At 41.0% G+C, this 13,082-nt stretch overlaps 1 protein-coding gene across 1 annotated transcript in view; it reads right to left on the bottom strand.

Annotated features, from left to right (window-relative positions):
- LOC135884925 (radial spoke head 10 homolog B2-like) overlaps positions 1–13,082 on the bottom strand; it is a 36,750-nt gene that overhangs the window by 9,450 nt on the left and 14,218 nt on the right. The window contains exons 11-18 of the mRNA XM_065412513.1: positions 12,738–12,849; positions 11,719–11,798; positions 11,465–11,613; positions 10,358–10,465; positions 8,858–9,034; positions 7,331–7,462; positions 2,463–2,535; positions 1,651–1,713 (exon numbers count right to left, since the gene is read on the bottom strand). Of these exons, the coding sequence (XP_065268585.1) occupies positions 1,651–1,713; positions 2,463–2,535; positions 7,331–7,462; positions 8,858–9,034; positions 10,358–10,465; positions 11,465–11,613; positions 11,719–11,798; positions 12,738–12,849 (894 nt within the window). The remainder of the gene's footprint in view (positions 1–1,650; positions 1,714–2,462; positions 2,536–7,330; positions 7,463–8,857; positions 9,035–10,357; positions 10,466–11,464; positions 11,614–11,718; positions 11,799–12,737; positions 12,850–13,082) is intronic.

The following is a 13,082-nucleotide window of genomic DNA, read 5'->3' on the forward strand; positions in this document are numbered from 1 at the left end:
TATTATGCTTTATATGTAACCATTTGTTCCCATCTCTCACATTGATTTTTATTTGAATCTCTATTTTTTTTAATCAATTCCCTTTTGTTTTATAATTGAACACAAGTGCTTTGTGTAATACAGGAACGGTGATCTTGGGTAAAACTAGTGAACTGTGGGACACTGCTCCTTTGAGAACAGAGGATCTGGGATTTCTGTGGGTATCCAGTGATCGTTTAGGGGCTGGATATCACAGGGGGACACTCAGTAAACACTTTTGAGGACATTTAGCTGTAGTATTGGAACAAACTCTTGCAGAGTATCCAGATGTGCTCTTGCAAAAGGCCTTACTACTACTCATTCCAGGAGGTCAGTAGGGGATGTAAACTGTAGAGTAAAGCATGTCCTGTTTATATTAGGGATCTGTGTGTTTTTTGATGGAAACAAAAGTACTGTAAAAATTTCTACACAGACAAATTCATGCAAAGTAAACGTTGCTCTAGTGAATTTCCTACCAACACAATCCCTAAAAGTCAAGGAAACCACCAGGTAAGCCAATGTTACCATTCAGACCAGCCCTTTCTTCATAGAGCTTACCACCCCATCATCAAACAGACTCAAACACATGCACTTGGACTTGTCATCTCCATAATATGTTCTCTTGCCCTTCAGACAACCACGCACGATGCACACATCCATCCCTCAGTCACACTGAAAATCTTAACTCTGACCCCAACCAGATTAATATATTTGATCAATACTTTAAAAATGCTGAAGTCTTGAGTTAAGGGCGTGCATGCAAGCATGATTCAGAGGTCGTGTGCAGTACAGGTGGCTATTTGTTGCAAGTGAAAGGGTGGGGGAACGTATCAGTTCAGCTGGCTGGTTAAGATATGTCTAGCCTGGTCTAGACGTTAACGGTGCCATTAACTGCCTATTTCCTGGATTTTTAGTGTTTTGGTAGAAAAAAATGGTAAAAGTGTGCTGGGTAAGAAAAATCAGGAGTGGGGGGGAATTCAAGAGTGCTGGCGGGGCTAAGGGGGAACAGCAGCACCTCCAGGCACCAGAGATGATCTCTACTGGCTTGCTGGAGTGAGGTGAGGCAGAGGTAGAAATGCCCCAGGCTGTGAACCATAGCAAGCAGTGGAGGGGCATTTTAACCTCCAGAAGCTAACAATTCTCAGGCTCCTCAGATAGCTCAAGCTGCAGCCCACAAGCACTACCTCATTCATGGACTGGCTGGTGCGTGAGGAGCCAGGGACCTGCTAGTTCTGCAGGAGGAGTGCCCACTGTCACCCACCGTGCCTGGCTCACGACATCAGGACTCCATGGGATTCCACTCCAAGTCCCTCAGGTGGAGAAGGCAGGGAAATGTTAGTGTTTCCCTGCAGCACAGAAATGTTCCTCAGCCCCACCTCCACTTGCCTCCTCCTCCTCCCTGCACACACTGCATTTGCCCTGGCACCTAGCTGTACCTGGCTCCACGCCCTGTTCCCTTAGGTGGTCTCTCTCCCTAGATCAACTCTCCAGACAAGCCATTGACCAGCAGTAGACCTGGGGAAACTTGCCCAGCCATCCACCAGCACCTGCCCGCCATCCACCAGCACCTGCCCGCGCCCGCCCCCGCCCCCCCCCGCCCCCCGTGCTGCCCACAGCAAGCCTCCCTCTCACCTGTTCCAGCTCCTTCCTTTGGTGCCCGGAAGCCTATGGTGGAAGCATGTTCTACAATGGCTTCTAGGGTGAAGATGAAAACAGTAAGTGTGGTCATTTTGTCTAGACAAAGGCACACTGAGTTGGTGCAGGATTAGCTAGTGTGGGGAACGAGCAGCCTGGGGTTGTTCAGACCGACTCTAAGGAATCTGAAAGAAACATTAGACCAGGGATAGGCAACCTACGGCACGCGTGCCGAAGGCGGCACACAAGCTGATTTTCAGTGGCACTCAACTGCCCGGGTCCTGGCCCCTGGTCCGGGGGGCTCTGCATTTTAATTTAATTTTAAATGAAGTTTCTTAAACATTTTAAAAACCTTATTTACTTTACATACAACAATAGTTTAGTTATATATTATAGACTTATAGAAAGAGATCTTCTAAAAACGTTAAAATGTATTACTGGCACGCAAAACCTTAAATTAGAGTGAATAAATGAAGACTCGACACACCACTTCTGAAAGGTTCAATAAGGAGGGATAGGATTCTAAAACCACAACTGTATGTAGTGTGAAAAGGAGCTTGGAAATTCAAGCTTGTCCTCCTGATTGAAATGGTACAAATGTGTGAAATTAAATGTTAGATTAAAGGATTTAAACCCTGCTTTAAATGTAAAACTGAATGCAGCCTTCACTCCATAATAAAATACACCCCACTATACAAAGTCTAAGATACATTTTTAATTAACTTGGAGGCAGGGGGGTCTTGTGAGACCCATATTCTCTTTCCCCCACTACCGGTAATAGATGCTAACAGCTATTCTGTAGTACTCACCTCTCTCTTTTTCAGTGGATTTAAAAGTCTGTCTGGAAGTTCTGTATTCTACTGCAGAGTCCTTGGATTTAAGCTTGTGTTGGAATGAAAACAGAAATCACAAATCTTTGAATTTCTACATTTTTCTTGCACATGTTTCCATCCACAAAGCATTTTGGAATAGCAGCAGCTACTACATTAAGGCACAGGAAGCCCTCAGTACAGCCAATTCTGCAATCTTGCCTGCTGTAGTCAATATTTAATAATACTTGGAACTATACATGTAGTGTTTTACATTTTCAAATTCTTGTACAAATATTAGCTAATCAAACCTAACAATATCCCTGTAATATCTTACAAGGAAATATGATTATACCTGTTTTACAGAGGGGGAAACAGACAGAGGGATTAAGGCCCCAATCCTGAAATTGGTTCCAGGTGGGCACACCCCAGTGGCCATAGGAGTCCCGCTTAAATTGCAGGGATGTGTCTGTGCTGAGCCAATTACCAGATCAGGGCTTAAGTGACTTGTCCAAGGCCACACAGTAAAACAGTGGCAGAGTTACGACTAGACCACAGAAGTACCTGATTTCCAGCTCTATCCTCAGTGCACTAGACCATGCTACCTACCAAAGCAGCCATCTACAGTAGCTTTTTAATAGGCTTTTTAGCTGGATCTTCTTGAACAACAGGCTCACAGAAGATGGCTGCCATGTTCCTTAGAGCCTTGTTGAAAATAGAGGTCCTGTCCTTACACGTGTCCTTCTGAGGTAACTGTTTGATACCATTAGTTGTCCTGTCCTGCTGAAGTAAAAAATGAATCTCCTCTACTGATTATATTACTTAGTAGGAGAAACTGCTGTCTCCAGAAACTCTTTACAAGTGCAGCTAAAGAAAGAGAGAGATTAATGGAGGATGTGAAGAAAAATAAAGTGACAGAGAAACTATGATCTTCCAAATTTCATATTATGCAGCTTCTTTGTCTTGCAGCCTTACATTATTGTCCTCCCCTCTAACAAGCAACTGTACAATGGCAATGAGGAGTTCCACGTCTATTGTCTCTCAGTGAGCCTCTATGAAGTTTAGTCTGCTCACTAAATGCCAGAGCCAGAGCTGCTTACTAAATGCCAAACATATCCTAGGATCCGAGAGTCAAGTGGAAATTTTCCCACCTCATAATATGTGGGGGGGAGGGGTATTATTATTACTAAAACTCATTCATACATCTTTACATCAACAGTAATAAAAATTCTGCAAGCCAAATTCTGCCCCCAGTTACAGCAGTGCAACCGCATTGGAGACACAGTTTTGTGCAGTAAAAACAGAAATAACAGGAGTACTTGTGGCACCTTAGAGACTAACAAATTTATTAGAGCATAAGCTTTCGTGGGCTACAACCCACTTCTTCGGATGCATATAGAGTGAACCATATATTGAGGAGATATATATACACACACATACAGAGAGCATGAACAGGTGGGAGTTGTCTTACCAACTCTGAGAGGCCAATTAAGTAAGAGAAAAAAACTTTTGAAGTGATAATCAAGATGGCTCAGTACAGACAGTTTGATAAGAAGCAAGTGTGAAAATACTTACAAGGGGAGATAGATTCAATGTTTGTAATGGCTCAGCCATTCCCAATCCCTATTTAGCCCTGAGTTGATTGTGTCTAGTTTGCATATCAATTCCAGCTCAGCAGTCTCTCGTTGGAGTCTGTTTTTGAAGTTTTTCTGTTTTAAGATAGCCACCCGCAGGTCTGCCAAAGAATGGCCAGACAGGTTAAAGTGTTCTCCCACTGGTTTTTGAGTATTATGATTCCTGATGTCAGATTTGTGTCCATTAATTCTTTTGCGTAGAGACTGTCCGGTTTGGCCAATGTACATGGCAGAGGGGCATTGCTGGCACATGATGGCATATATCACATTGGTAGATGTGCAGGTGAACGAGCCACCGATGGTATGGCTGATGTGATTAGGCCCTATGATGGTGTCACTTGAATAGATATGTGGACAGAGTTGGCATCGGGCTTTGTTACAAGGATAGGTTCCTGGGTCAGTGTTTTTGTTCAGTGATGTGTGGTTGCTGGTGAGTATTTGCTTTAGGTTGGGGGGTTGTCTGTAAGCGAGGACAGGTCTGTCTCCCAAGATCTGTGAGAGTAAAGGATCATCTTTCAGGATAGGTTGTAGATCTCTGATGATGCGCTGGAGAGGTTTTAGTTGGGGGCTGAAGGTGACAGCTAGTGGTGTTCTGTTATTTTCTTTGTTGGCCCTGTCTTGTAGGAGGTGACTTCTGGGTACTCGTCTGGCTCTGTCAATCTGTTTTTTCACTTCAGCAGGTGGGTATTGTAGTTTTAAGAATGTTTGATAGAGATCTTGTAGGTGCTTGTCTCTATCTGAGGGATTGGAGCAAATGCGGTTATATCTTAGAGCTTGGCTGTAGACAATGGATCGTGTGGTGTGTCCTGGATGGAAGCTGGAGGCATGTAGGTAAGTGTAGCGGTCAGTAGGTTTCCGGTACAGGGTGGTATTTATGTGACCATCGCTTATTAGCACAGTAGTGTCCAGGAAATGGACCGCTTGTGTGGATTGATCTAGGCTGAGGTTGATGGTGGGATGGAAATTATTGAAATCATGGTGGAATTCCTCAAGGGCTTCTTTTCCATGGGTCCAGATGATGAAGATGTCATCAATGTAGCGCAAGTAGAGGAGGGGCGTTAGGGGACGAGAGCTAAGGAAGCGTTGTTCTAAGTCAGCCATAAAAATGTTGGCATACTGCGGGGCCATGCGGGTACCCATAGCAGTGCCGCTGACTTGAAGGTATATATTGTCCCCAAATGTGAAATAGTTGTGGGTGAGGACAAAGTCACAGAGTTCAGCCACCAGGTTAGCTGTGACATTATCGGGGATACTGTTCCTGATAGCTTGTAGTCCATCTGTGTGTGGAATATTGGTGTAGAGGGCTTCTACGTCCATAGTGGCCAGGATGGTGTTTTCTGGAAGATCACCGATGGATTCAGATTGACAGAGCCAGACGAGTACCCAGAAGTCACCTCCTACAAGACAGGGCCAACAAAGAAAATAACAGAACACCACTAGCTGTCACCTTCAGCCCCCAACTAAAACCTCTCCAGCGCATCATCAGAGATCTACAACCTATCCTGAAAGATGATCCTTTACTCTCACAGATCTTGGGAGACAGACCTGTCCTCGCTTACAGACAACCCCCCAACCTAAAGCAAATACTCACCAGCAACCACACATCACTGAACAAAAACACTGACCCAGGAACCTATCCTTGTAACAAAGCCCGATGCCAACTCTGTCCACATATCTATTCAAGTGACACCATCATAGGGCCTAATCACATCAGCCATACCATCGGTGGCTCGTTCACCTGCACATCTACCAATGTGATATATGCCATCATGTGCCAGCAATGCCCCTCTGCCATGTACATTGGCCAAACCGGACAGTCTCTACGCAAAAGAATTAATGGACACAAATCTGACATCAGGAATCATAATACTCAAAAACCAGTGGGAGAACACTTTAACCTGTCTGGCCATTCTTTGGCAGACCTGCGGGTGGCTATCTTAAAACAGAAAAACTTCAAAAACAGACTCCAACGAGAGACTGCTGAGCTGGAATTGATATGCAAACTAGACACAATCAACTCAGGGCTAAATAGGGATTGGGAATGGCTGAGCCATTACAAACATTGAATCTATATCCCCTTGTAAGTATTTTCACACTTGCTTCTTATCAAACTGTCTGTACTGAGCCATCTTGATTATCACTTCAAAAGTTTTTTTCTCTTACTTAATTGGCCTCTCAGAGTTGGTAAGACAACTCCCACCTGTTCATGCTCTCTGTATGTGTGTGTATATATATCTCCTCAATATATGGTTCACTCTATATGCATCCGAAGAAGTGGGTTGTAGCCCACGAAAGCTTATGCTCTAATAAATTTGTTAGTCTCTAAGGTGCCACAAGTACTCCTGTTATTTTTGCGGATACAGACTAACACGGCTGCTACTCTGAAACCAGTAAAAACAGAGTTGCAGAGGTTTTCTGTGGGCAGAATTTGACTCTGCCATTTTGGAACGTAGTTTTGGAATTCCTTCTTTGAGAGAATGAATATACTCCTGCTTGTGCACCTTTATTAACTCTGTAGTGTTAACAGGAGGAAAGAATAGTAAAAGCTTATTTTTTAATCATTAAATAAGCAGCTGAGACCCAAAATATACACAGGAAACAGATGTGGTGAGTAAGAAGGTCCCATTTTCAGAAATTAAACATTGAAAATGTAATATGTGCTATCAGAAATACCAACAAATTAAAATTGGGGTGATCTTACTTGATGCCTCCAAGTCTCTTTGACCAGTTCCCAGCTCCCTGCGTGCAACTAAATCTAAAGCTTGGCTCCACAGTGCCCACTAGTCCCAGCTATAACTTCTGTGCCCCACGAAGGTTTATCTATAATGTAACTCTTCAATGCTTTCTTCCTGCTTTAGTTATTAATTATGTCATCAGCTGCCCTAGAGGAGACAGTATTCTAAACACAGGTCTTTGGAGGTAGTAATGGAAGCAAACATTTACATTTGTTAAACAAAATATATCTATTTTAGATCTACACATGCATGCAGGCACACATATATATTCTATTCTATTAACAACAGATGAAATCCTGGCCCCATTAAAGTAAAGGGCAAACTCACTTTGACATCAATGGGGCCAGATTTTCTTCAAATGTGTTTTAGATCTCAAACTACATACAACTTTAAAAAAAAAAAAAAAAAAAAAAAAGAGTCAAGCCTGTCTGCCCCCTGCCTGAAAAAGCAAAAATGATGGTCCTTTTACTTTCCTTTTCAGAGCACCTGTTTTACCGACCTCAGGTTTCTTTATTCTATTATCAGGTGACTGTGCTAGCTTGCTTGAAGACCTTGTAGTAATGTAGTAGTGATTTGTCTCAGAGGGTTCATGGCTTACCTCAGCACTGGTCATACTTCTGCTATGAATGGACTAATACAAAATAAACACAAAAGAGATGGTGTTTTCAGCATAATCCAGTACAGTTTTGAAAATGGTATTGTAACTTTATCATGTTAGAAATCAAACTCAAGCATGCAATTACATTAGCAAATGGTTTACACCCTCTGAAGCTAGAAATAGCTATGCCAACAAAGCATCAAAATGGCTAATGGAAGCAATAAACATTCTGTGCGTCTAATGTAGCTATTGGGTTTGGGTATTACATACAGTGAAACCCAGGGGTGCTGGAACAATTTGTATAGTGGGGGTGCTGAGAGCCACTGAACCAAACTGTAAACCCTGTATATAATGGAATCCACTTCAAACCAGGGGGTGCGGCAGCCCCCCCCAGCACCCGTAGTTCCAGCACCTATGGTGGAACCCTGTTCTGGTGAAGTAATTTTTCACAACACTCTCTAAAAATGTTATTGTGGATTCCATATTCATTGTCTCCCACTAATTTCCAGGTAGAAATTGCTCACTTTGCAAGTAAAGAGATTTTTTTTTTCTAACTGACAGCATTGCAAATTCAGCCTAAGCTCTGAGAATCAAGCTGGGTTCCTTCTGTATTGTGCATCATTGCTAGTAATAAAAGATTCTACAGACCAAATTATGCCCTCTACCAAATTCTATAAACCAAATTATGCCCAGCTACCCCAGGCCATCTCCACTGCTGACAGTGTTTTTGCACAGGTATCACTGAAAGCATCATTTGATCTGTAGAATCTTTAACTGTTTTTTTTAAAAAACTATCTAGCTGTCTGTGAAACACTGAGACTCACTGAAAATAGATAATGTTTTCACCCCTCAGCCAAAAGGCCGAGAAGCAATAACTAGAATGCCATTTTTACAGGGTCACTTTTTAGAACAGAGCGGCACTTTACAGAAGATAGGCACTTGTCTCTTATCATGTGAACTTCACTCTCCAACAATGTCCACCCATTTGTGAGCTTCCCATACAAATATCTGTGCCTTTTTCCATGCTGCCAATTACGCCCTCTCTGAACTGATCTGAAAGGCCACTTTCCTCTGCCAAAATGCTTATAGGAAATCAGCCAATTAATAGTGGCTTAAGGGGCAGATGGGCTGCACATAAATTCTGCATATATATAAAGTATCAGGAAAAAAGTGTAAGTGTATATAAAAATTGTATACATTTGCCTGGATCCCTTTCCTCCCAGCCTTTGTGTGTCACTTATTTTCTTGAACTGTAACCTCCTTGGGGCAAGGACTATATGTTTGCATGGAACAGAGGGATCTAATTCATACATGTTTGCATGGAACCCAGAACTATTTGGTCCATTAATGAGACCTCGGCTCTCGATGGGTACTGTAATATAAATATTAAATTATAACATAGCATATGAAGTGCTACATCATTAGTACCTGAAATGAGGAGTATTCTGGGTGCTGCAGAATATGTCGTGCCCCTTCTGTGTAATCTTCAGTTCTATAACCATTTCCTTCTTGATTTACAAGATCTACTTGCTGCTTAATCATATCATTGGTAACATATAACAGGGCGCAATCAAGGAGAGCTTCAAAGAATTCAAGAAAAACCAACTAGAGTAAAATAATAATAATAATAATAATAATTACTTCATCTCTGTAGAATCTCCTCTTTGAGGACTAAGCATCTGATCCAGCAAAGCATTTGAGCAGATGCTTAATTTTAAGCACATAAGCAGTCCCATTGACTTAAATTGGATTGTTCATGTGCACGATGCTTAAAGAGCTTACTGAATCAGGGCCTAATAATCAATAATGATCATGACCCTTCTTCTCTGTGGAAAACTGATCAGAACCAAAGTCCTATTACATTAGTATATGCTATTATGACATTAGCAGGTAATATACAGTATTTCATATTGCATACAACTGAATGATAATACAGTATTGCATCATCCTCCTGGCTAAGTTTTTGCTACACTTGGCATTAAGGCTCAGGGATATTTCTCTATCTGGTGGACAAGGAAATGGTTATATTGTTGTCTGGAATGGACAGTGTTTTGTTGTATGCATTGTGCCTAGAGTCTACAGTAACGGGCATGTAATGGATTATTTAATAATAAAACAAACTACGTCCATCCAAGCCACCACAAACAGGTATTTATAACAAATTCAATAATGTAGATTACAGTAGACTGCCGTTGGGTGAAAACTAATTCCTTAGGGACAAAATTCACCCACCCTGCACAACACTGGAGTGCAAAAAGATTTCTACAGGGATTGAGGGGATGGAAGTCTCTACCTGCAGGCTGGCTGAGAGGCTGCAATAAAATTCCTCCACAGCCACTACTCCAGCCTTGTAGGCTGGAAGTGCAGGCACTGCTGCTTCACACCCAATGTTCAGGGTTCCTGGGCCAGCAGATCTGCACGATTGAGGATCTCACCACTCCGCTGATGATCCTAAGTAGCAAGAAGTGCAGAGACCTCCCAGTGCAGCCATTCCATCTGTGCACTCCTGTGCAATTCCCCCATGGAAAATAAGTGATGCAAAGAGTCCTGCACAACTATGCAATGTTGTACTCTCCGAACATATCCCAGACATCCAGTGTGCAGTCACAGGGCATAGAGAACACATTTGCAGTTAACTGTCCAGTAATAGGAAGGGCATGATAATGAGCAAACCATGGAACAATGAGAAGTATGTGGGATAAAATAACCCAGATGATATATGCTGAACAAAGGAATATCAAGATGGGACGCTTAATGATCAGCTCCATTTCTTCTGTATAAACAACACTATTTTTCTTCTCTTCTGGAAGGTATGATGGTACAATTCTACTTGCTGACATCTTCTAAAAATAATTGTAATTGATCCTGTAGCAATTACCTGCTGACGATTTGCATCATGAACTGTTATGTACTTTTTTCCTTACATACCTCATGCTGTAAATTGCTGTCATCTCCATCGCGTACAAAAGGATTGTCCTTTACCAGTATTTCCACAATTTTTGTAGCAGTTAATTGTTTGCTTAGCATATTTAAATCCTGTATGTCAAAAAGGTCAAAAGTTACTTGAGATATTTTTAAATATGGACCTGATCTGGCTCCCTTTTAAGTCAATGTCAAAATTCCCCTTGATTTCAATGAAAGCAGGATTGGTCTCTCACAAAATAATTCATGCTATGTAGGATAAAATCAGGACCTCATTGTAGTCAACAGGAGTTTTGCCATTGACTTCAACAGAGCTAGTATTCACTTATATAGTATGTTAAACCCAAAGTTCAGGAAAGTTCATCAATTAACTATCCCCCTGGATCCTGCTGACTTAGATACACCCAACAGCTACCCATTTCTCTATCTGCCAGTTTTATTTTATTTTTTAATTCCACTCTGCATAAAAGAAGGGGTGAATCAGTAAGTGTTCCCCATAGGAATGCAGAGGAGTCTTGCAAGCAGGCAGCTGATTTCCAGAGGTGTAAGCAGGCTTGATTTTTAATCATTAAGGGCCTGATCCAAAACCTACTGATATCAATGGGAGACTTCAGTGTGATTTGGATCAGGCCCTAAATTCCAGGGCTCTGGGAAATAATCCTGTGTCCACAATGCTTTACCATACTTCAAATTACATAAATACATCATTTAAAAATATTGTTTATTGAATGTTATTTTATTTCTGAATCTGTCAGCCTTGGACTTCTGCAGACATTAATTTTTAATCAGTAACAATTAGTATCTACCTTTAAAAAAGCGTTAGTGAAAATATTTAAATTGATTAAAAACATTAAATACTCAAAATAAGTCTAAGGCATAGAGGAATCAAAGAATTTAGAATTGGATCCTCCATACAGTTAAGCATGTGAGCAACTTTATTCTTGTGAACCATACCTTTGAGGCCAATAGGATAATTTATGTGAATACAGTTACTCAAGTTCTTAAGTGTTTTCAATAGCAGGCCCTTAGTGAAAAGAGTTTAAAAATGTCACTGTGAACTAGACAAATAAATTAGTACCTAGACACACAAATCAAAGTATATAAGATTATTACTTTCAACATCCAGAGGAAGTGTCTCATTTTCATTGTGGGTTCATAAGGAGGTATGGTGCTTGGTCTACAGTAAGCCCTGTATATCTCCCAGCATTTATCAATGTAATTAATTGCACAGACAGTTTGTTGTTGTTCACAGAATAAAATGCCTGTAAAAGTGAAGTGGGAAAATACAGAAGTTTAAATAAAACTTGTTTAATAACTATTAACAGCAATTGATTCTGCTTAGCACAGAAAAGTGTTGCATTACTTACCTTGTATATGACAGGCATTGGGAATAATGTTCTTCATCATCATTTTTGAGAAACACTTAAACAGATATGGACCTTTATCTCTATAGTTAAAACAAAGTTTTATATTACATCTTCCTTTTTTGCACAGCAGGTATTATGGATCATTGTTTGATTCACAAGTGCAACACTGGATATTTATCCTGTAAAAGTTAGACTGTGGATTTTTCCTTGACAAATTCTTCAGTGAACTATGTTCTATCCCTAGGGCCTATTTGCAATGCTGTCACATTGTGAAGCTCCAGAAGATTGATTTATTTTCCTGAAGCCCAAAGCAATGGATGTATTTTATACAATTTACAGGCATATCGGATGGGATTTTCAAAAATGACTAAGTATCTTAGGAGCACAAGCCCAACTGAAAGTCAGTATTTTCTTTTTCCTCCCTTCCTCCGAACAGATTATCTACTATATTTTACATAAAACAATACAAATCAAATTTTATATAATTACCCATTATAAAGTATTACTGACCAGCCAAAGGCACTCATATGTCAATGACATTCTGGAACTTATACTATATCTGTATGAAGCCTGTGCTCCACCACCCTTGGGAGTAAGAATTTTAAGGTAAGCTGGGAAATTTTTATTTTATTTTTTGAGGGGACGGTTGCATGGCAATGCCACAGACTGAAGCCAAATCACAAAGCCAGACTCCACTATTCAACTGAAACGGATGTATGCATGCCATGTACAGTCCCTAAATAATTCAATACTAGTTAAAAAAAAAAAAAAAAAAAAAAGTCAGAAGAAGGAGGAGAGAACTTTCTCCTGAGATCTGAATCCAACCACTCACCCCAGGGAGCTGTGGACAGGGCATTAGCAGAGGAAGGAGAAAGAAAGAAAGAAGGAGCAGAAGAAAGGTCAGAAAAAGGAGAGGGGGCAGAGGAAGAATTCTGAGAATGGCTACCATCTAGTAATTATATAATAGTCAAACACTGAAACTCGGGGAACTCTCACTAAAAGTAAGTAAAAGCACTTACTTGTGTTCTTTGTGATAGATATGGACTGCTAGATGAATAAGGCAAGTCAAAAATGTTCTTAGCAGCAAAGTTTCATATGGAGAATGCACCTCCTCAGGTGTTGTTTTATCTTCTAAAACAAGAAGAAGATAGAAGAAAAGAATCTCCATTAGCAATACTAGCTGAATCAGTTTGATCTACAAATAACAAAAAGCTTATCACCACATCTGCCAATAGGCCTCTCTCATCTTCCTATGATCTCCCACATTGATCCAACATTCACTAGACTAGACTAGAGGTAGCACTACCTCCAAGTTAGCAAGCCAACAGAGCATCACCTACCTGGGTCATGAGGGTAGGGGAGAA

The sequence above is a fragment of the Emys orbicularis genome, chromosome 10 (genome assembly GCF_028017835.1).
Source record: "Emys orbicularis isolate rEmyOrb1 chromosome 10, rEmyOrb1.hap1, whole genome shotgun sequence".
Classification (NCBI taxonomy): Eukaryota; Metazoa; Chordata; order Testudines; family Emydidae; genus Emys; species Emys orbicularis.